Source organism: Struthio camelus, chromosome 3 (genome assembly GCF_040807025.1).
Source record: "Struthio camelus isolate bStrCam1 chromosome 3, bStrCam1.hap1, whole genome shotgun sequence".
In the NCBI taxonomy this organism is placed as follows: Eukaryota; Metazoa; Chordata; class Aves; order Struthioniformes; family Struthionidae; genus Struthio; species Struthio camelus.
In genome coordinates, this window is record NC_090944.1 from 57,877,739 (window position 1) to 57,901,600 (window position 23,862).

General features: G+C 40.2%; 1 protein-coding gene across 3 annotated transcripts in view; it reads right to left on the reverse strand.

Annotated features, from left to right (window-relative positions):
* Positions 1-15,710, reverse strand: part of POPDC1 (popeye domain cAMP effector 1) — a 28,949-nt gene extending 13,239 nt beyond the window's left edge. For all 3 annotated transcript variants that reach the window (XM_068937913.1, XM_068937912.1, XM_068937910.1), the window contains exons 1-5: positions 15,586-15,710; positions 9,088-9,321; positions 6,608-6,732; positions 1,612-1,799; positions 490-598 (exon numbers count right to left, since the gene is read on the reverse strand). In XM_068937913.1, the coding sequence (XP_068794014.1) occupies positions 490-598; positions 1,612-1,799; positions 6,608-6,732; positions 9,088-9,310 (645 nt within the window). In that variant the 5' untranslated portion in view covers positions 9,311-9,321; positions 15,586-15,710. The remainder of the gene's footprint in view (positions 1-489; positions 599-1,611; positions 1,800-6,607; positions 6,733-9,087; positions 9,322-15,585) is intronic.
* Between the last annotated feature and the right edge of the window lie 8,152 nt (positions 15,711-23,862).

Genomic DNA, 23,862 nt, shown 5'->3' on the forward strand with positions numbered 1-23,862 from the left:
ACAACTTGCAAAATGACAGAAGCATTAATATGTTTAAATAAATATCAAACTACTAGTGCTTGGATTTTTAAAATCTTTCATTTTATTAACACCAAAGAGTACTATAACTAAGCACAGAAAAAGATTTTTTTCCTTTTTTTGTTTTTTAAGCTAGTGAAGAGATCACTCACATCATCTCCTTTTCCAGTAAAAGCTACCTTTTAAATTATTTGTCCTGAATAATATTTTAACACCAATTAAATTTGTGAATAGTAAAAAGAAAGAGAGAACAGAACAGCTAGTCGGAGAACACCATCACAGCACTGTTTTGCAGCACTTCATTTTAAGTTATTCTTGATATGGGCCATCACTAAACATCAGTACTAGAAAGCTAGCAAAATCATGCAAGTCAAATAGTTTACTGTTGATCAAACTTATTCTATGGATACTAAGCTGTTTTTCTCAGTACCTTGTTAGTTCATATCCAGTGACATTTAAACCAAAGTGTACCTGGAATTTCTCACCCCGATTCATCTGCGTTGATCGAAATTCAGGAGAATCTATAAAGGCACAGGGGTAAATATTATGCAGAAAATGCCCTCGATAAGAGACCTTCATTCTGGAAATAAAAATGCGTGAATCAACATTTTAAAATCATGGAGGCTGAATAACTTAAATTTGAATATGGTTATTGACAAAGGTAATGCAGAAGGTAACAGACTAAAGTATGTATATCTTCTGGAATTTCAGTCAAAGAGCTACTCTATTTTCTGTCCAAACCTTCTCTGATTCCAAACAAAAAAGGCTATTAGCCAATTTTAGTTGACCAATGTTGTGTGCATTCTCAAAATTTTGCTTTTCAAAATGAGAAAGGTCTGAAGGGTAATGCCATACTGCCAGGAGGAGGGGGGAAAAAAAACACACCGGCTTCCCCCCCCCCCCCCCCCAAAAAGATTCAGAAATGAGCAGCTAATGACTTCAGAATCAAGGAAAAAAGGATGAAACTTCATGTCACTGTTGCGATTCACAGAAATTGGTTAAAATATTGGCCAGAACTTAGCAAGAGCTTCATGATTACAGTCTGGCCACAGGGATTTATGAATCAGGCCCTTTCCTGTCTGTGTTTTGACAGTCCCTGTACAGTGCACCTGCCTCTTTCTGTTTGCATCTATTACTCACAATGAGTCAATTTCAAGAGACCCCCTGTTATAAACTCTGCGGGGGGGGGGGGGGGGGGGTTAATTTTTTTCCCCTTATGCAATGTTTTTTAACCTTAAAATCCAAGTATGGACTGAGAAAACATCTTAGGTAAAACTTCAAAAGAAGCTTCTTGCCTGTTCTGGAAGACACTACCTTTGGTGTTACACAAACATAAATCCCATTAATATCAATGGGGCTGCACATACAAGTGGAGGCATAATATCCTCCCACCAAGATATATCACTATCATTTGAAAATAGTGTCACAAAAGGCTAGAGACCTCTTAACATAGCATAACAGCCCATATGGGTAGCATGTAACATGCTACACGCAGTAAAATTTAGAAAGCTAACAAACCCCTCCCCCCCAACTTTTTTATGTATTCAGCCATCACCCAATACATAAGCTGTTCCTAAGCTTTATAGAACCTACTTCCCCTTCAGCAGGATGCTTAGTCTATCATCAACTGATGTTTTATCCTCTGCAGCATAAGCTTGACCTGTCTTTAAAGTCTGAATATTGCAGAATTGTCCAGTCAATCTTTGGAACAGCTCTGGAGGCACATGGAGCGGTTCAAACATTCTCTTGTAGAGACTGCTAAGCTCCTTCTCTATCTTGATCTAGAATGCAAAAAACAAAAGACATCAATAAACAGATAGATTAGTTAATAAAAAGGTAAGACTGCGTGGGTGTTGTAGTTGCCATGCCTTTGTTTAAAAAAAAGGAAAGAACTGGTAAGTGTATGACATCTACCCACAAGCGCTGTCTATGAGAAAGTGACTATAACTTTAGCTAAAATTAGGATGGAACCCTTGGCATTTTAAGACGGTATTCCATACAAGTGGCACGTTAAATCAGTTACAAGGAGTCTTTTGGGACGTCTGTTGATGTAACAGCAAACAGAACTTGAGCTAGAATAATAGAAAAAAAATGAGGCTGCTTGCTTTTTTCACACCACATGCATGCCTCATTCTGACCATCTCTCAGATTCTCCTGGGAGCACCTTTCATCCCTTACATTCTTGGCTTACTTGCAGCAGAAAAGCAAGACTATGAGTCCTAAAAAACAATACCATCATATTGAAACCACGTGTGATGAGGGAGGAAGAAACTGTTCAGTGCCAGCTGAACATCCCACATCTAGGAGCCCACCCAAACTCAGGCAGCAGCAATGAGGGAGAGGAAGCTGGCTGAAATCCCAAGCCTGGAAGTCTCTCCTGAATGAAGGCAGCAGGGAATGAGATAGTGTCCTGGCCTCCCCTAAAGCAGAGACAGCTTGAACAGAAGCCTGCATATTTGCTGGGAGGAAAACAAATCACAAAAAGGATCATCAGATAATGAAAAAATAAAATATACATAGAACAGAAAATAAGGAAAAAGCATTAAAGGAAAAATGCAGAAAGAAGGGGAAATGAGTTATCACTTCAACAAATTAGAATATTCCAAGTTTACAGAGTTTTCTAGATTTTTTTAGTATTTCAGTGTTGAAAATAGGGGAGGAGAGAAGATGCAGGCAGAGAAGTCATTTTTCAGCTGGACACAGCCAGCCAAGGGTAGCCTGAGAAACTGCTGGGCACCTTGTGGCTTATGGAAGGGGAGTTCCAGAATGACCATGGGAGTCTTCAGGTTGCCTGAGGCCCATGAGCGCCTCAAACTGTCAAGCACATACTATTTCTTCCCTTAGGGAGTGTTTTAGGAAAGAAGTATTTTCTAGACCCTATGAGAGATATGTATACTCCATTAAAAATCCACCCTGAGCTGCTCTTAGTGGAGCTATGTGTGTCTGTGAAACAAAACGAGGCGTAACGAAAGTTCTTGGCAAATCAAGAAGTTTTTTTTTGTTTACATTTCAAATTTATTTAAATCTAGAACAACATGAGCTGAAGGACAGACTTTCTGGATTCATGAAGCTATACTTGTGAAGTACTTTACCTACAGTCTCATTCACTGGACGCAATTCAGCCTATGTATGGGCCACTGAACTCCAAGAGAATCACTTTGGAATTGACAATCAGGTAGAGAGGGTGGGTTAATCCCACAACAGTTGTACACAGTCATAAAATTCCTAAATAGGAAGAGATAAGGTAGCGTGTGACCGTGACATTATCATTTCATGACTTCTCAGAATTGTAGCCTTATGTTTCATAAAGTTCAACAAAACAATATCCCAAAATGCAGTATTCCCTTTTCCACCCAAACATCCCCCAAGCATGAAAAGTGAAAGAAGGTTTATAAGTCACCGAGAATTTTACGCAGCCTGCAAATGAAACAGGCACCAAAGCCAAGGGCTGAACAGCGGTCTCTTTTTTTTTTTTTTTTTTTTAAGTTTGTTTTACAGGCTTTTCACAAGAGAAGTTATTGTGAAAGAGCTCCTTAGAACTTTCTTTTCCTTACCTACAGCTAAACTTAATGCTAATTTTGTGCACAGTTTCTAAGTGCATTTACCCTCCCCAATTCTATTAGGATACTGAGTTTGATTTTTTTGATCTATCCATACAAAAGTTTCAATTAACCATCAAGCCTTCTCAAAACACTTAAATGGACCTTTTTGATTCATTACTTCTCAATGTTCTGTTAGATATCTCCCTTCACCTCCCGTAACATCAGCTCTGCCTCAAAAATGCGTCAGGACTGAGACAAGGAGGGCTTGAACGCAAATGTTTAGGCAAGATTAACAATGCCCCGGTCTTTAACACCTCAGGATTTCTTTGTGGGCAAAACAAGGCTAAATTTAACTGGCAGAGGATATTTTATTATGCTGGGGATTGGCCTTAACTGCTTGATTTCAGAACATGTTACATATAAACTTGAATTTAGAAAACAATTTGTTCTGTGTCTAGGTTATCCAGGAACTCCTTCCTTTGTAACAGCCTTAACAGTTTAATTTGTACTTCTTTCTGTATATGATCCCTGCAACTTAGAGAGATAAATTCCATTCTCAAATTAACATAAAAGTAGCTCCCAAGACTTCGTAACTGCAAAACAAACACAGAAATTAGAATAGAATTTGGCCCTCATGTCTTAACACAATCTCTTAACTAGCACATAATTTAAATTTCATGATCTTTCTCCAGTGCATAAGACTTATGAGAGAAAGCAGGCACTCTTAAAGAATGATCAGGTTGGACACCATAATACAGATCTACATCTACACTTTAGATGGTCTTCCCCAAAACGGACTATTCACTCTTTACAAATTCATTTGACTACCGCAGTCATGCTTGTGGGTCATATTCCAAGTAAGCCATATAGGTAGGTGTAATGCTTTGTTTAGGAATGGTTGAAATATTTTGGGATCCTGCCAAAATTTCAAGTCAGAGCTCAGTAGAGACACTGATTAGAATCTTTTAGCTTCCACTCAGACTAAAAAAGCCAAATCTGTAAAGCTCCAAGGAGCGAAAACCAGAGAAATAATTTTCTCGTCAGAAGGAAAATTCACTGCTATTTTGCATGCTCCATTTAATAAAATAAATATTTAACAACCGAAAATATCAATTATTCATTTTGTAATATGACTAACTTGTAATCATTCTTCTATTCTTTTCTTTCCTTCATTTCTTTCAAAATATAGTTTGTGAGGATGACTAAATAAAATTGATTTTGAGATGGGCAATAGCTGCTGATAGAAAATCTCATTCAAAATTATTTCCTAAGAGTGTCTTTTCTGTATTCTCTAGTTTTCTAGAGAAAAACATCCTTTAAAAACAGCCTTCAAGTTCATAATAAACACAATGTGCAAGGCAGCTAAAGAGACGTGCAACCACCAGGCATCACACTTCAAGTGTATAATAGGGAGACTATGATAAGGAGAGTCATGTATCTTTTGGAACCTTTCCCTGTTTCCATTTAATTTTTCCCTATTTAAATTCACATGATTTACAAGTTCTGGGTATCACTAGATATTTAGAGACTAGTTTTCAGAGAAGCTGGGCACCCACAGTTCCTACTGACCAAGCTTACAGCGGTAGAAATACAAATCTTCTGAAAACCAGACCAAAGAGCCAAGTTCTCCATTGTGTTACAGTTTAGATTAGCATTAAGGGATTTGAATTTCTTCTTCATACTGCTAGAAAGCAGAGATGAAATGCATCTCGCCTAGCTACGACTATCTAAAGTTAAGTCACTAGTGTATAATAGCTGTGTAGGCTTGTTCTCCATTCAGTGGAGAGGGATGGCGCTATCGCATCTTAAGACAGGTGTTGGGTAGGCGGGCTGAATCATGATTTGGAGGTACCTCTGAGTTTTTACTGGCTATAGAATCAGCCAGAACAACTAGGTTAAACTTGGAGATGGACGAAACGAGACAAGGTGACTCCAATTCCACATTCCTTTTTCATAAGGTGAAGCTATTGTCTCAGAAGCAGAGACCACAAATAATCCTTTGCACTCTTATTGAAGTGCTCATAATTGTTAGACTTTATTACATGCTTCCTGTCAGGGGCTTTTAATTTCTGGGAGCTCTCATGTCCTGAGCTTCAGCAGAAGTACAATGCGACTGAGACTACCCAGGAAAACAGTCAATGATTATGTAGAGCATTTCCCAGTTAAGTGTATTTGATAGTCTTCCTACATTTTAACATTTTTGTTTCCTGCACATCTGCATCTATGGTCACGGTTCAGAAGATTTTACTTTGTTCTCTATCCAATAATACAGAAAATGTCAAGATGTGCTCATTTGTTTTTAGAGTCAACAGAACTGGCATATGTTTTAAGAATGCTCTTCTGGTAGTAATTGTAGTCACATCAGAAAGAAGTCTAGGAAATGTTTATATGGAAGACTGTTCCTGCAAGCTCCCTACTTCAGTTCAAAACCTGGAGTATGGAACTGTGGACATTTATCTGAACTAAGTACTGTAAGCTTCACCATTATGAAAGGCATTTTTAAAGAGGAGTGTGTGTACCTAAAAAGGCCAGGGTTAAATGACTACCTATGATACATGTGCCAGCAAAGTATTGCACATCCAAACAAGCACAAGCTTAAAATTTGTCAGTCATGTCACATTTTTGTTCCTGACATGGGTAGGGGACTGTATTTTGGTCATAGTGGGATGCACTGTGTTAGCACTTACATGCTAACACAAATACACACAGAACCCAAGCTTAACCTAGTATTTCCGGTCTCTCTGCCATGAAACTACATAAACTCTTCCTTACCACCAACATAGCGCAAACCAGTCAATAGTAAATTCTGAAATCCACGTAATTTTTAAACAACATCGATTTCAGGAAAGTAATTAAGAAATTATGTACTGAATCAGATTCTGCTAAAAATACTAACGATCTGGTTCCTTACTGACGTAGCTAGCTGAGTCAGTTAAAAAGAACTCCTGTGTCATTCATTGATAGGTTTGTCCAACAAACATGGCTAAATTTCCTTCTTCTTGCATCTTATTAGGTTTGGCTTGTAGAATTTAAGCTGTTATACATACCGGTCTTCTTTTATACACTAGGTATATAAAATGTAAAAGGTTGACAACCAAAAAAACAGAATTCCAGATCATTATGTCCAAGGCACAACGGTAGAGCGTAGCCCAAACGATGAACAACGCACATCCTGTGAAAATTAAAATACAAAGTTAAATTTCAATGATCAATAAATACATTCTTACAAAGCCATCAAGAATTTGTTCACTGACAAAGGGTACAATTACACTGAAAAGCAATATATTGCTACAAGCTTTACTGCAGTTAGGTTGTGTGTAGCAATACATGTAACATGAGCATGAGCCGCTCGCTCACTACAACACCAGAAACAGGCACTGACAGTCCCTCAACAGGCCAGGCTGCAGCATAGGTTTGCAATGCTGAAGGAACAAGAATTCAGATCAGGACTGCGGAAAGCAGAAAGATACAGATCACAATGTTACTAAAATGAAGAAGTGGGATGGGGGAAAATTGTATTTTCAGTACAATAAAAATTAATCAACCCACAAAACACGATTACTGGTATTATATAATTAGACAAAGGAACAAGAGAAATGAACGCTCATTGTCTGTGTCAGGAGCATTCACATCTAATTAGCAGTTGCAAAACAATCTCCTAAAGTCATACACAGATATTTTTGAAAACGTAAAGGAATCATTGTCATTGCATTGTGATAAAGTCACAGCAGGAACCAGATTTCTCTTGCATGCCATCAAAGAGAATATTTCAAATGCTTTCTCTTTTTTCAGTTACTTCACTTTGAATAATGACAATTGCTCTACAAGATAAGGCATGCTGTACGATTAGGAATACTGCTTTTAGCCTATAAAGGCTGTATTTATGAGATGATAGATTATGCATCAGTTAGTCTCTCCCAAATAACTGAACAAACTGGGCAAATTCATTCGCATCTGACAGAAGTGTAGAGGTCACATATTTTCCTGCAAGTTTGATGCAAACAGGAAGACAGGGGAAAAGGAGAAGGTATGAAACTAGTGTCCTTTTCCCCTTTGTCAAACTCAATATTTATCTATTCTGTCTGGGTTGCTGATTGGCCCAGCAGCACTTATATAGTGACCAGACAATGTGGTGTCTCTTATCAGCTCATTGATTAGACTAAAAGGGATAGAAGGATACAAGGCCTGAAAGTATTCAAGTAGGGTGATACTGTGGAGCAGCACAAGGGTGAGGCAGGGTCACTAGCATAAAGGACACAAACCCATAGGAAACCAAACTTCATTACTTCTGCTCCTCACAGAATATATTTGCTTCCAGCTGTCATCTCAGCTTGAAAAATTCTGATTTTGTATCTGTTTTAGTTCAAAATGCAAAACGACCTAGAGTCCAAAGCAGTAAGCTCTGCATGTACAGAACTCCCATTGTTTTTAAATGAGAACTACACAGACAAAAGGTCTTACAATGCTGAGACTCTTGGCCATTAGTGAAGTCTTACAATGCTGAGACTCTTGGCCATTAGTGAAGTCTGTTTTGATAAATTATCCTATAATAACCGTAAAAAAGAAATGGCAAGATCATTGCAAATTCAACCATAGAAGTTCTATCATATGATTGATACACACTGTTACACAAATAAGCATTCTCACTTAAAAATACTTGAGCATTCTCTGCGTTGTGATATTAGTAAATAAAACCTGGGTTTCTACAACATATCTTCCCTATGCTGTAATGATCCACACTTTTTTCTCATTCAGTCACAAAGACTTTGTTCCACACAAAGTACAGGGGCTTGGAAATAGTTGTGGAACTGCCAGAATGTTACAAATCAAACCATGCTTGCTTAGTCTCAAACACATCAAATTTAGTATTTCCTCTGAAGTCCAATGTTTTTAAAACATAAGATGCCTACAGTGGTGGAGGAAATTTGGCTAACTTCAGAGGGAAGTCTGGGTTCCCTCATATTGAAAACTACTGTTTCTAAACTAGAAATGAAAATAACACTACAGAACGGCAAATGCCATGGGTTTGAACCCACTTTTAAAGAACACGTGGGAATAGTCGTCACATTAAGCTTCTCAAGGAAAACCTTTTGCATTACAGATGAACTAAGCCACTGTATTAGCCAATGCATGATCCCACTATTCACATGACACCTAAAACTAAGGTCTTAACGATCCATACACTTAACTAGCATACCGAGCCCACCAAATTTTAAGTAGCCAGTCAAGTCTGAAATAAATGAGCTTCACTAATTTTTATGTCAACAACTACATAGGTTTCAAGGTGTCCATTTTATTTTCAGGAAATTTTAAAGAGTCTGTATCTATATACAACCTTTTCCAAATAAGGTCTGTCAGGGTCAGAATTACACTTACATCAAAAACACCTTCAGTAAAGTACAATGACTGTGAACATATCCTAGAATTTCATCATTAACTGAAGAGACCGGAAAAATGCTCTATAACATTCACTAATTCCTCTTTCTACCACATGAAGGTGGTAAATCTCTCCAGAAAATTGGCCTACCTATAGTCAGCAGGCCTCGCAGAAAAATCATATGAAGATTCAGAGTAGTTGGAATAACTAGTCCAACTGCAAAACAAATGTTTGCCACATGGAAAACAAGATGATGAATCTCTCTCCAGTTTTCACATGCAGTTTCATTGAAAGGCACAAGAGTGGCATTTTTTAAGTCTGGAACAAAACCTAGTGGAGTAACGGTGAGTGGGCTAATTGCCGTGGAATTCATCTTGAAGACTCCTGTAAAAAGAGAAATAGAAGTGACCGTGCATTAAACTGAAAGATATTAGACACACATACAGATTTTAGTGTTTTCTCTCTTTACAATGTGTACCTTCCATTATCATTAATGGAAATTCTACAAATACTTTAAAAATGCAAGCTAAATCCATAGTTCAGTAATATTTTACCACCTCTTTTTCACCTAAATGTTAGGCTTGAAGAAGGCTACATTTCAAACTTTTGACCATACACACAAATATAACATTGGTTGAACACTTGCTATTGTAACTTCCACTGTTCATTAAGACAGACTATGTATTCCTCCCAGTCCTACACAAATAAGCATTGCATTTTGGTCTACCACTTCCTGAATGAGTCCATGATCTTAAGTAAAGTAAATATTTAAGAAAACTTGCCAACCTACATAACAGCTGTAAAGAAGAAGAAAAAAGGCTTATGTCACGCAAGTCTTCTTTATGACGTACAAAGCTGTCCTAAATAAGGAATGGAAGTTCTTAAAGGCAGAACTCATGCTGCTTGGTTGATTAAAAATCAAAACTAAAGACAGTCTCATCTTCTGACTTTCTTGCAGAATCATTTGGTCTCCTAAGCAACATAGGATCTTGCACTTATTAACCAGAGTAGGCAAAAAAAAACCCAAAACAAAACCCACCCACTCTTTTAGAACAGTAAATAAGTATTACTGTTTCACCTCTCAGTTGATCAGATACTACCAAATTAGAAAGGGAGACACTCACGCGGCCAAATTATGACAAAGTTGCAAGTCTTGCTTGCACTAGGTAGACCAACCGATTTCCCTGAAAGGCTGGCAAGACCTTTGGTTGTCCATGGAATTCCTGGAGAAATTGGGTAGTAAAAAGAAATGATTTCTAATCTAAAAGTACATAATCTCCCCACCACCACCCTGTAATAAGAAATATAGCAGGTTTTGTCCACACTTTAGGTAAAAAAAACCTTCCTCTCCAAAACAAAGCAAAAAATTCCCATAAAAAACCAACTAGTAAGAAAAACTGTAAGATTTCAAGACATTGGCTTTTAGGATTTAAAAAGTAATCTTTTTAAGGAGCTAGAGTCAGTGTTAGAAGCAGTCCAGAAAATGTTAGCAGTTCAGAATGTCTTCTGAACAGACAGAGACCAATTTCTAGCTAGCGGAATAATACTGTTTCTAGATAGACTCTTAAAAATAAGAGAGAATTCTGTTTCCAGCAGAGCATGTATGACCCCCTACTGCTGAAACAATAGAGATTATATTGAGTTCTGCTTGATTCTCATTAATGAAATACATGCATGTATCAGTGAGCAAACAGACTTCATAATGTACAACACAGAGGGATTTGCATTCAAATACATTTTGAAGAGATAGTGCGTGCCCTCGTCTTGTGTGCTTACTGTCATGCAGTTAATCTATGCAGCAGACTTAAGTCATGGTTAATGCATTCAACATTTCTTGCAGTCTAGGATACACTTAGTATCTCTCTCTCACTTGAGAGTGCTTGTTGGGCTGTGAAGTTTCAGTTTTAGTTTCATCCACCCTTTTTAGTTTCATCCACCCTTTTTAGTATTCTCCATCAACTTGCACGCAATTTTTAAGCAAGTTAGACAATTCCCATAACAGTGAGAAGAAATAAATCTTGAAGAAAAGCTCAACCCTTGAACAGTTCCTTTCAGATGCCCAGAGCTAGTCACAGATAAGCCATGCTACAGAATATGCAGAGACACTTTGCAGGATCAAACACTAGCATGGACATAGTGTACAGTCTCTGCATAGAAGCGATCTTCAAAGGTGGGGGGGGGAACCCCCCACACATTTTAACCAAAATACACAATACATTTCTTTTGTAACAAGCTTGCATTTATCTTTTCATTCCTCTATTAGTTCTTCCACAAGGGTTTACTAAAGTGTGCTTTCTTTGGCATAAACAAATTCTATATAAATTATGTTACCAATAACTACAGTGCCCAGACAAATTCATGGTTCAGTTATCATACATGCATCATTCAAACATGCTTCTATTTTTCTCCAGTTCTTACACAATAATATAGTAACCAGAGTCACAAGAACAGTTCCACTGACTTAACAAAACCAATCACACAGAGTAAAAGCGTGAGAGTCAGTAAGAATTTGCAGGACTAGAATTTTAATGCACTCGTAAATAAAAAGTCATTGCTAACTCTGGATAACTGCGTTTGTGCTCATCTTACCCACGTATTGTGACTGTGCTCCTGTTGCTCCTGTTTTCAAACATTACAAATTCCCTACACTGGAACAGCAGGTTCTTGCAAAAAGATTCAGGGATCCTATCAATTGTGTTTCTTGTATATACATTCAATCTTTCACCTGTCTGATGATCTGCTATAGAAGTACCAGTAATTATGCCGTTATTTGGCAATAAAACCAAGACAACCAAATTCATGTACACAACTAGTCATAAGGCTATCAATTCTACTCATGATCAAAACAGTCCAGAACAAGTAATTTCAGTTGCATCTGATTACAAATCCATGAAGCTTTCCAGATGCTTGATTTTTTAATAAAAGTTTTGTACTATACTGCTGGGAAAATAAAGGCTACCTTTTACACTTGTAAAGCACCATACATTTGAAGACTAGAAAACCAATAAGCCCAGTCAACACGACAATCTTATTCACCTCACAACCCAGCCAAAAAAATTATTCCCTTTGGTAGCTGCAGATATTAAGGCCACAACCTACCATTCAAAACTGTCATAACAGAAAGATGTTTCTCCAACAGGTTTTGGTCTTTGACTATGAAGTGTCCATAGATGTAAAAATAGGATGTTCAATGTTTTCAAAGTCTGGGTCATCTACTTTGTTGTCTAAATTAGAACCTAGGATGTGGGGTGATCATATCCCCATGATCAAATGTGATTATACACATTTTAATCTTTGTCTTTAATACACGAAAGTCTTTATATGATTAGAGCTGAAGCTAATTTACTACTCACAAACAAATATAGCAGCACTGGTGACATAGTAGAAAACAGATAATGCAAGGCTGCAAAACTTCTCTGTCAAGATATTTTAAAAGCTTGCAGAAATAGATTTATCCTATCTGCAAAATGACACAAGGACAGATTATGCCACTGGCTCTTAAGAACTGCCCATGAATTTCAACTAGGAAGCCTGACTGAAAATCAATCACACACACAAACCAAAACAAAAAACCCAGCACGCCTGATTAAAAACTCTGATCTAAAGTGTTTATCCACAGGTAACACCGGAAAGACAAATATGCAAAGTAACGACTGCAATTTTCAGACCAAACTCTTTACTCTTAACTGTTATTGCTGTCCAATAATATTGAAACATTGAAAAAAATCTGCCGTTCAACAGATGAGCACACAACAGTTATTTCCTATCCTCTGGTATCTCACAGTACCAAAAGTTTATTTTGAAAGCACAGAATCAGGCTTTTACAACTTTCATTTAGGGTTATTTCTAGGAAAGATTAATAAAATAGAAGACGTTGAAGTTTGACATGTATATATTAATGCAAGAGGCTAAAGATACATGAAGTATAGTCAAATCACTTTTGGAAAAAGGGGAGGCATAGTGTCAACTGAAACGTAAACTTTATGGCATGCAAGATAAACACTTAAGAACAGTATTTTTAACATCCATTAAAGCAATTGTTGTTTCATATGGATTTAGACCTATCAAATTAAGAATAGGAGAACTCAGCTGACTGAAAACTCCAAACTCAAGCAACTTGTTGTCCAAACAGGAAAAAAAACATATATTGGAAATAAACAGTGACACTGTAATACTAACCTACCAGAAATTAGAATAGTTAACAGCAATGTCTATTAAAATAGTTCTTTGCATGTGAACTTCATAGAAGAGTTAAGGCAATGTATTGTGCTTTTAGGCCTAAAAATACAAGTTTTCATTAAAAAAAAAAAAAACCAAAAACACCCCCACACAGTGGCGAGTTTCTTATAGGATTTTTCTATGCTCAGGACATCTTTATACAAGACATCAAGCTTCTGAAAGACATTCCCAAAAGTATTCAGTCCCTGAATCTGCAGATGTGAAGATGCCCTAAAATAAATAAATAAATAAATAAAAATCAGTTTTTAATGCATGCCTACACAACATTCACAAAACATAGCAAGAAAGGAAGAGATGAAAGCTGCTGGTTTCAGAACAAGAACAGGTTAGCCAAGTTGATATAGGACAGGGCAAAGTAGCTAACTCAAGTCACCATCTACTTTCTTTAGAACACTGGTATCCCACAGCCACACCAGTCAGCATTGTCTAAGTGAGCTTTTTAAAGCTTTGCTTGAATGTTTGTACGACTTTAAAGTCATTACAAGCTCACTTATGTGGAGATGGATTTTGTGAGTCTAAAGATAGAAAAAATTTTGAGCTTGATTCTTTTTTAATTATACCTCCAGAACTTTAATTACTTTTCCATGGTCTTGTAGTGCAAAAGTTGCATAGAGAATCTAGACAATCAATAATAATTTCTTTGTTTTTGTGAGCTGAAGACAAGCCATCCGTGACAGTATAATTAAGCTAATTACAGTTTAAGTTTCCCATTCACTCCTACTTCATTATAAAAAGGAAATTGGTAAGTGGTATAAGAAAAGGTGTATTTCAGTACGCTCTTTGGGGCAAGTTTGTTTCTATTAAACATGTCAGTAAATATAAAAATTTGTTACTGTTAATCTACGCATTATTCTAGACAAAAATTAACAGTATTTTCATTCTGCATAGTTAACAAAAATATCCTTATTGCTACAAATATTCTTACTACATACACAAGATAATAAGCTGTACTATAGATGTACTAGCTGTACTATAGATGCCAGAAATGTAACTGCAATTGAGCTCATTTTGTGTTTTGATTACACTACACAGATGCACTGAAAAATCCTGTCAAGGGGTGCAGTCACAACTGTTGCTCCTGATTTTTAACTGTTGCCCTTGTTTTTCTTCCAGGGCAAGTGGAGCTTGATTTTAACCCACAACATGCAAACGTCAAAACCACCATTTCTTAAAAATCAGCCAACCCTCCCAAAAAAGAGGCATTGCCACGGCAGTGACTTTTCTGCACGCAAATCACAACCACATCAGCAAAACTTCGTTTCGAAAATACCCAACAGCGCTATTATTATGGCTCACAATAGTGCTTGACAACTGTGTCTACATGTGCACAACAAAACCTTATAAGCTTCAGAGTACCCAAAAAGGGAACGCAGAGAGTGACAGGATCACACCAAAAAAACAGACTATTCTTTTTTTTTTCCCCTCTAACTATAAACACTATAGAGGGTTTTTTATGGGGGGGGGGGGGGAAGAATTCAGAAAGAAAAAAATTGAAAGACCTTAAACAGAGAACAACCTCCAGCCTGCCCTCCCCAGCTTGGGACTACTAACAAGACACGAATATTTGCCGATTTAAGACTTAACTCTGGGATCCATGCAACGTGTTCTGCCAAGGCCAGCACTGAGCGCTTCAGCTCCGATGCCACCTACCGCCGAGAGCTTTATCACAAAACGTGTCTTCCGTAAAACGACGCCAGGCTCCCACCACCCAGGAACGCTGATCCCACCTGCAAACCACCGCCAGCACCACAGCACGACGGCGACCTTTCCCACCCCATCGCTCCAGCCTCCCTCACAAGCAACGGGGACGGCAAACGGCGCGCCCCGAGGCGCCCCCCTAACGGTCGCCCCCCCCCAACGGTCGCCCGCCCCGCGTAACGGTCGCCCGCCCCGCGGCTCTCCCTGCCGCTTGTTTAAAAGTCAGCGAGCCCCTTACAGGTCAGCAGGACCTCACTCAGCCCAAGCAACGATGGCGAAGGAGGAAACACCCCAACTTTGGGGAAAGGTAAAGCTAAACTACAGTTTGCGCCTGCTGGCCGTGTCTAGCCGGGCACACCCGGGGAGCGGTTAGTAACACCCCGCTGCCCTGCCAGACTTTCAGCCATTGACACCCCCCCCCCCGCGCTAACGGCCGCCCTGCGCCGCCGGCCGAGAGGGGCTGTGCGCTACTCGGGATAACCCGCCTGCCTCCCTGCGTGCGGGGCTGCCTCGCCTCCCGAAACGGCGGTGGTGCCCGGCAGCTCCCAGCCCGCGCACAGGCGCGCCTAACCCGGCCCGGGGCTCCCCGCCGCGCCAGGGGCGAAGCGGGGGGCTCCGCGCCGCAGGGCCGCCCCCCGCACCCGGCCGCCTCCGCCGCGGCCAGGCGGGTTTCACCCCCTCGCCCTTGGCTCAGGCGCGCAGCTCCCTTACCTGTCCCCTTGCCCCCTGCCGGGCGCCCGCGGAAAAGTTTGCCGGCCGCAGGGTGCCGGTGCTGGCGCCGGGGACGGGACGCGCCGCTGGCCGCGCCGCTGGCCGCTCCGCAGCACGGCAGCCCCCGGCCCGGCGCGGCGCGGCGCGGCGCCGCACCACGTCCCGCCCGCACCCGGCGCGGCCACCGAGCCGCCGCTGTGACTAAAATAGGCAGAAGCCGCCGGGAAGCTGCGGGCGGCGCCAGCGCCGGGGCCGGCAGCGAGCGGCCGCAGCGCGCAGGCGCCTCCCGCGGCCCCGGGGGGCTGCCGGGGCGCGGGGCTGGGCCGGGGCGCTGCCGCTGGGGGGCGGCGCGGCGCGTAGTGGTGCGGGGTGCGGTGGGGTGTGTAGTGTGGGCTGCGGGGTGAGGGGGGGGTGTGCGGTAGTCTGTGGTGCGGCGTGGGCTGGGGATTGTGGTGCGGCACGATGTGGTGTGGTGCCGTGGGGTGTGTGGCAGGGTTGGCCTGAGGCGCCTAAGGGGACCCTGCCCTACGAGGGGGAGCTCGAAGGGGAGGTGAGGAAGCCAGACCTATGGCTGGTGGCTGCTGTCCAGGGCAGTCTGACCACATGGCCACTGCGTCCCCTGGCACTGGGGACGGTGACACTAGTGCCACGGGTTGTGCAGCACTGGCTCCTGGCAGGCCTGTGACGCCTCATCCTGCACTAAGCAGTGACCATGGCAGTAAAAGTGGTAGAAGCGAGCAGCCTCTTCCAAATATTTCCGTGCCACTGCCGTGAGGGGGTTGGGAGCTGGCTTTTGCCAGGTTTGGGAATGGTGCTGCAACACTGCAGAGGGTCCAAGTCTCCTCCAGTGCCTGTGCTGCCCTCAAGTGTGTCATGTGCATGGCTCCCTCTGGGCACATCTCGAGGAGGCTGTAGTGGGGTGCAGCTGCCCTGGTTCTCTCTGCCCCTGTTTGACTGTAAACTCTGTTGAGTAAACTCTGTTTGACTGTTCACTCTGTCAACTCTGTTCGCTCCCAGTTTGAAGCCTGTGACTACTGAGGGAGTGCCCAACTTAGGCATCTAAAGTGCATGGCATGAATCACCCCGCAGAGATGCCTCCATTTGCTCTAGAGGGAGGTAGAGCTTGGGCACAGTGCCTAGTTTTTGGATGGTTAAAATTAGGAGAGCTGAATTCTACCCTAAACAAGTGGCAAGCAATATTTTCCCTATATGGTGAGTCAAGGAGTCACAATAGCGTTTATAAAACTGTTCTTCTCGACTTGGCACCTGCTGTGGTTGCTTTGTCATGAGCATAATGTTTAAGAAATGGCACAGAGCTTCTGCATGTGGCAGTTTTACAACTTGCAGAAATGACATGTTTCTGAAGGAGGCCACTTGTGCCTGTGTTTGTCGATACATTTGTGCTGCTGATGTATTTGTCTATCACTTTTTTACAGGACAGATTGAGAAGCTACCTAGTTTACCTTAATTTCCAGGATGTTGATGTGTAGCAATGAAAGGTATTGCAGATACAGTGTATGGGCATCCCAGCCCATCCCTAAGCCTGACTGTCAGTGATAAATGGGGACTGCAAAGGCAGAAAATCTCTTTCTGTACATTCTGATGAGCTAGCTGCAAAGTGTGTTTTTATAGCAGCTGAGAGTGTATGGTCAGCATTATAATTACATATTTCTGGAAAGAAGAATACAAGATCCTGAGTTATTTTTGAAGTAGCTGTCTATACACATACACATCAACATGTGTCCCAGGAGACTGGCTTTGTTATGGTTATTCTCGCCTTTATAGCTTGGACAAGAGACCTGGATATGTCTGCTAATATGCGCCATGTAAATAGGGCTTTTATGAATCCTGCTGCCTGGTATGAGACCCAATTTTCCAAAATTTATTATGAAACTTTATTATGAAGGACTTGATTTGAGACTGTGTTTCTGCTGACTGGCCAGTCAGCCCTGTGGATGCATTCCCTGTTTCCTGAGATATGCAGAGTAAGTGAGCTGGAAGAAGGGTAGGAAGAACAACTCAGATCATCTGGCCACGGGAATGGTTACAGGAGATAGCATCTAGCATATGTTTGAGACTGATAATATTCACTTAGGCTTGCTGGAACAAGGCCAAGTTGCTTCCAAAAGCAGCACAAAGCAGCCTGTCAGACAGCTCCTATACAAATCTAGACTGACATGTCAGCATTTTCAAACAAGTTACTGAGTGCTATGCATTGGGAAAATACAATTTTCTGTGCTAGTTGTGTCTTTTGTAGAGTCTTTGTACTTTTCTCATTACCTTCTAGGTCTCTCTTTTTGTGGGGAGCCTTGGTAACAAGCTAGCTGTTTAGCCCAATATTGAACATCCTGCTTGACTAGGAAAATCTGACAATTTAACTAATTGTATTTGCAACTATGTGAAAGAGTAGAATTTTATCCTGATTAGAGCTAGTCTCTTGGAATCTTTATGTTTTAGTATATTCTTGATTAAATGTCATTTCCGCTGCACAGCAGAGGTATAAGAACCAAGGTTGAGTGGATAACTTAGATGCTGGTATTTAGTACTGCTGTCAGCAGAAAGAGAAAAATAAGGGTGGATCAGAGAACTGCCCCTATGGCTTGGCCCTCAGAGAGGAGCTCCGATGGGGTCCAGTCTTGTGCTGTGGGGCACACACTCACAGGGAGGAAAAACCTTTCTTTCTCTAATGGAATAATTAGCATCAAATTTGTAAAGATAATAGTACGCAGTTCTACAGAGATATTAACACTCTATGGAGCATGAATAATGCTCTGTGTTCTTACCATTATCTTATTCTTACCATTAAAAATGCTCTAATGTTCTATGGCGATATTAATTTTACATAACTTTTAGTTCTATAGATAACAGCTTCTCTAAGTAGAATGTATTCTCATAAATATAATATATGCTCTTAACCCAAGGTCTCACCAGGCGAATACACGGGTTTAATTAAATTTGTTTAATGTTCTACTGCTAAACCTCTGTGAAGACTCAGTTAGTTGGGTTAACCTCCTATATACATCCATAAAGTACAAATTGATTAAAGCCTTCTAATATAAGTGGATTTGACAGAGGCAAGAAGTAAAAAACTTTTTGTTTGTACACTTATGAGCAGCTGGCTTTAAATAGCCAGATCAATATTTAGAAATTTGTGTTGAATTGATGCATTTATTTGGTAGAGGCAGGTCTAAGCATTGGCACTACAGCTGTTCATTGATGCAGACTTTCACTCTGTCTTGTTTAGCTATAAAACTCTTGATAGCTCAAGTTATTTCTCCACTTCTGTAGTTATTCTCCACAGTAATGCTCTACAGCAGAAATTGCCACATGGATGGTGCAGATTATTCAGTTTTGTTGTCTGCCAACCTGCTCTGTGATCTTTGACAATATAACCTAACCTCTCCTGTTTCTCAGTCGGTGCAACAAGTTATTGAAAGACTATATTAAGCAAACTATAAAGTAATTTTCATAAAATTGCAGTAGCATAAACTGTCTGCCTCTACCAACTCTGCAGCCTTTTTCAGGCAAAATTTTCACTACAAAGAATGAATGCTTTGTATACTTGCTTGCTGCAAGCCTGAATCCCAGATGTTCTGAGTTGACACAACTAATCTGAGATGATGGGAAGGTCTCTGGTGTGTAAGACCAATGTGTGCGTGTGTGTGTGTGTGCGCGCACGTATGTGTACGCACATATACACATAGATATATCCATATATGTATATATGTGTGTATACATATGCACGCATATATATGAAATGTTTCCGTGTATGGTTCCAGAAAGACTACTCAACATCTATAAGAGAAAAGATGCCTAATCTAAACTAATCTCTTAAATTCCCTCTATAGACAATGCAAAGGGGCTCTTTCAGAAAGTAATTCATCCTGTGTATGTTTGACAACTGTCTGAAGTGGGATGAAATACTTTCGCAATGTGTGTTTCTGTTTACCGGAGGAATCCTAGGTGTGTAGTTCAGACCTGCAACATTTCACTGAGATGAGTCCCATCCCCAGTGTTGAAATTATGTTCCCTATAACTGTGAAACATTACACATTTTCACAGAAAAAAATATTTATTTTGATTTTATTCAAAAGCATCGTTGAGAATTACTTTTTTTATAAGGAGGCTTGCGTGGAAGAGATTGTGAATGATAACCCCCTGAAATATTAAAGAATTGAGATAGTATTTATTTACGAGGAGTGTATGTGTCCTAACGCATTTTTACTTCCAACACTGCGACAGTCACTTTCTGATATATTGCAATATATGTATCTAGCAATTTTTCCAATGTTCCACCCACAGGGAGGGTGTCTCCTATTTATACAAGAAAGGCTATCCTATTTTGAACTCCTTTTGAAACAAAGATATAAAACATCATATCTTGGGGCTTTCAAGTGTCTGACTGATAGTGTAATAATTGGTTGTTGTAAACTTAGAGCTGGGGCCAGCTTTCCTCTAAAATGATCTGTCAAAATATCCAAGTTTTAGCAGATGCACTGGTTGTCATAGATATTTATCCAAAGGGCTCACAATCAGGAGATATAAGGGCAGAGTAAAATTGTTTGCTATTAAAGTTATCTAAACTGTTCACAATAAACAATTTATTCAATCACGTTTAGCAGTTATCCCTGTTCCTGAATTACCTATGATCACTCTGACAATTACCTGTGATGATGACAATTTAATTTATATGTTCGTTATTTGAAATTGCTCAGGGAATGATTGCTATGAATATATGCAAACCTATGATCTGCTCACAGGTGCATTCTGTCTGATGTGCCTGCTCTGCTTGTTTGAGTAGTGATTACCTAAATCACATGATTACAAAAAAAAAATACGGAGGCCTGCTGTAAAAACTATTGAATTTCGTAAGGCGAGGATCACGGCCCACCTGTCACTGCTCTGCTGTGGCAGCTCAACGACGACAACGAGGAATAACGGGGAGTCTGTCCAGAACTGACCTATTTGTTTCTGGAAATAGAGGAATATTGTCAAGGACTCAAGTTACTATCAACACGTTGCTCTTTTAACATGAGGCAGCTCTTACTTCACACGTCATTGCAGCAGAAGTCAAGTAATAAGCAGTGCTCTTGCATTTCATCTCTTCCCTAGCTGGGTGGTATCCCATTGCTTAAGGGTCCCCACCACAGCAGATTTGGCAGCATTGTTTTAACTGGCTGTGATTTTTCTATTTTGGACAACTTCCATACACAAAGAAGCTTCAGGATGATCATGCAGAGATGTCTGTGCTAATCCTCAAGTAAATCCATTTTAACCACAGCTCACAGTCTCCCTTTGCAGAGATTTTTGTGAATTTATCTTAGTCCATATGACAGACCATGTAGACCAAAAAAATCCCAGCTATTGTCATGGTAAATGTATGGGTACTTTCTGGTGTTGGTACAATTGCAATTAATAAGTTTTCTTGCAATATCAGTCTTTTTTAGCTGTGTATTTTAATATTTGCCAGTGGTTATTCTGGAGAAGTGAAGGCTAGGCTTGAATTTCCAGGACTTTGCATATTTACATGATTACAAACTACAGTTTTCTAGGATTTTTATTCTTTTATTGATCAGTAATTATAATTTTATTTCAAGACGAAAAAAGGAATTAAGGGACAGGTGTTTAAAAATCTCTGGAAGGATAGACAGAAATGGAAAAGGAAAATAAATGAATGATTCAAAAAGCTAATTTAAATAACTGAAGGAAGGAGGAGAAAAGTGGAAGTGGAGGGAGGTAGAAGATGAGTCTACAGAATTATTTAAACAAGTGACAGAGAAAGCACATAGGATTTGAGAATGAAAATACTCCGCATTCCGAGGGGGAGGAACAGGTAAATAGATTAGCTCAGAAGAACTGAGAATAGGCATGAGAGAGCATTTTTAAGTTACATTTCTTTTTGCAAAAAGGTGCAAGGAGAGGATAGCAAGAGCGAAAGTGATGGGGAGAAAACTGATAATCCTGTGAAGGACCAGATCACTGATACCAGGGGAAAAAAAGTAACGCAGAACAAATCCTGGGAACAAAAGGTCAAGAGCAAAAAAACGAACCAGGCATGGGCAAGTCTTATGCAAGAGCACAGGAACAGGTTGATGTAGCCTGAAGGTCAGGCAGAGAGGCACATCATGCACTTGTTAAGATTAGCAGTCCTAAGTAAGAGTCTTTGAAATATTTTTCTCTTGAGCATAAACCTGGCTGACAGAGATAGTAGTTTAAACACTGCATTTCTTGATGGCATTAAGTGCGTTCTCTACTATTTTAGAATTTATAATTATTCACTAATTTTTTAAAATATGAACATATACTGAAAGGACACTATGTGTATTGAAAAGCCAGAAGTGAACAAGGAAATGGAGACCCAGTAAAAATCACTAAGAGCTGTGCTATGTGCCTGGCTTGCAAGAACTACTCCCATTTACTTCACTAGGGAGATGTGTTTAAAAATGTCATTTGAGAGAATCCTACATTTCTATAAATGAAACAGGACTGTTTTGCTTCATATTCAAAGTAAGTATTCAAATTATTTTTTCTAAGCTAAATCTGTTAGCAAAATAGAGTAACTGCTACAACTTGATTCACTAAAAATTTAAAAGATTTTAACAGAATAAGTTAAACGAACAAAGCACAGAACAGATTTCCAGCACACTAACTATTCTGTAGTAACTGCTAATGTTCATATTTGTGCATCCTAGCAGCTCTGAAGTGGACTGCCTCCTTTTTATTGTGGGAGAAGTTATTTTGCATTTATCACAGCGTAAGAGAATACACGTGGGACAATACGAGGGAGTAACTCATGCATTTTAAATCCATCCCATAGCTTACCTGCCGATATCCCATCTATGGAGCCAAGTCCTTCAGGTCCTAGGACTGACCCCCTAGAAGTCCAAACGTTGAGTTGGGTATCTAGAGCTTCCTGTATGCTTTTCATGAGTCAGTAAAACCTACAAATAGGAAGTGCTAAACACAAATAGGTGTCTCACCCCTATACAGAGCCCAGGCACCACGTAGGCCTCCATCTACTTAGGCTCATAAACCCACAATCTCTTCCTGAAGACAGGGACCCAAACACGTCCTGTCATAGAGCTGAGCAGGTTCCATGTTCTCTTATAAAATGCAGTTGCTAGAGAAGATGATGGTGCTGCCCACTTTTATATAATGGCGCATGCTTAGAGCACTTAGCCATGAAATGGGATTTCTGGGTTCAGTGGCTTTCTCAGCTTTCAGGTATATGTTACTCCCAGAAAACTGTTCTAAGCCTCAGGCTTTAGACAAGTTTGGGTAGAGAGTTACTTGCAGATAAAACAAACACTGCAAAATTCACTGCTAAAATAGTTATTTACCACCATCACTTTATTGCATTTTTAATTTATATGACTTCAGTGTCTGAATTCTTAATCATCTTTCATACATTTATTTTCAAAAGCCCCACTGAGGTAGGGAAATAGTACAGTCCCCACAATACACCGCAGATCTCTTAAATAAGGAGCTGCAATAGAGCTTAAACTGAATAAAATTTTGGGGAACCCACAGCAAAAGACTAACTGCTAGAACATCCTTCTGCTCCTGCAAGTTCTTGGGAACAGCCCACCTTTTTCCCAGTTGACACTAACATTTAATAATGCTTGGGCTTTGCAGAAGGGTGATTTGGGTCAAAAAAATCTCTGCTGGCAGAGTCCATCTGCAGAGCTCGTCTGGGGAAAGACTTTGCCAGCCGGGGCCCCGGATGCGAAGCCTAACGCTGCACACCCGCGTGGACGGACGCCAGCATTCCCTGAAGTTCCAGCTGCTGCTTGAGCCTCCGCGAGCGGCTGGGCATCTCACATGACGTGCTTGTGCTGCCTTTCTCCTACACATTTGCACTTATGAAGCTCCACCTACTCGGTTTGATTCACCAGGATGAGGTGGCGTTATTTACACGGGTAAGTTCCATTAACTCTTTTGATTCACACTGAACAGAGGAGGCAGACTGTAAGCGTTAAAATAACAGAGTGAATTAGCAAATAGTTCTTCAGCACCTCTGTGTTTATTCATTTATGGTATCAATAATGTGGATTATTAATACCAGAACACTCAAGCACTATTCAGCCATCCTGTTCTTTTTTAACCAGTTAATTCTGACAACTTGAACAGTACAATAGAAGGCACACTACAGCTTTTCTTGACTCTGTCCCCTGCAGAGAATTAAGCAGTAACTGCAGACACACAAAAATCTACACAAAATAAAAGTTAACATGAATTACGCAAACAGAAAAAAAAAGGTGCTTTCCTTTGGGAAAC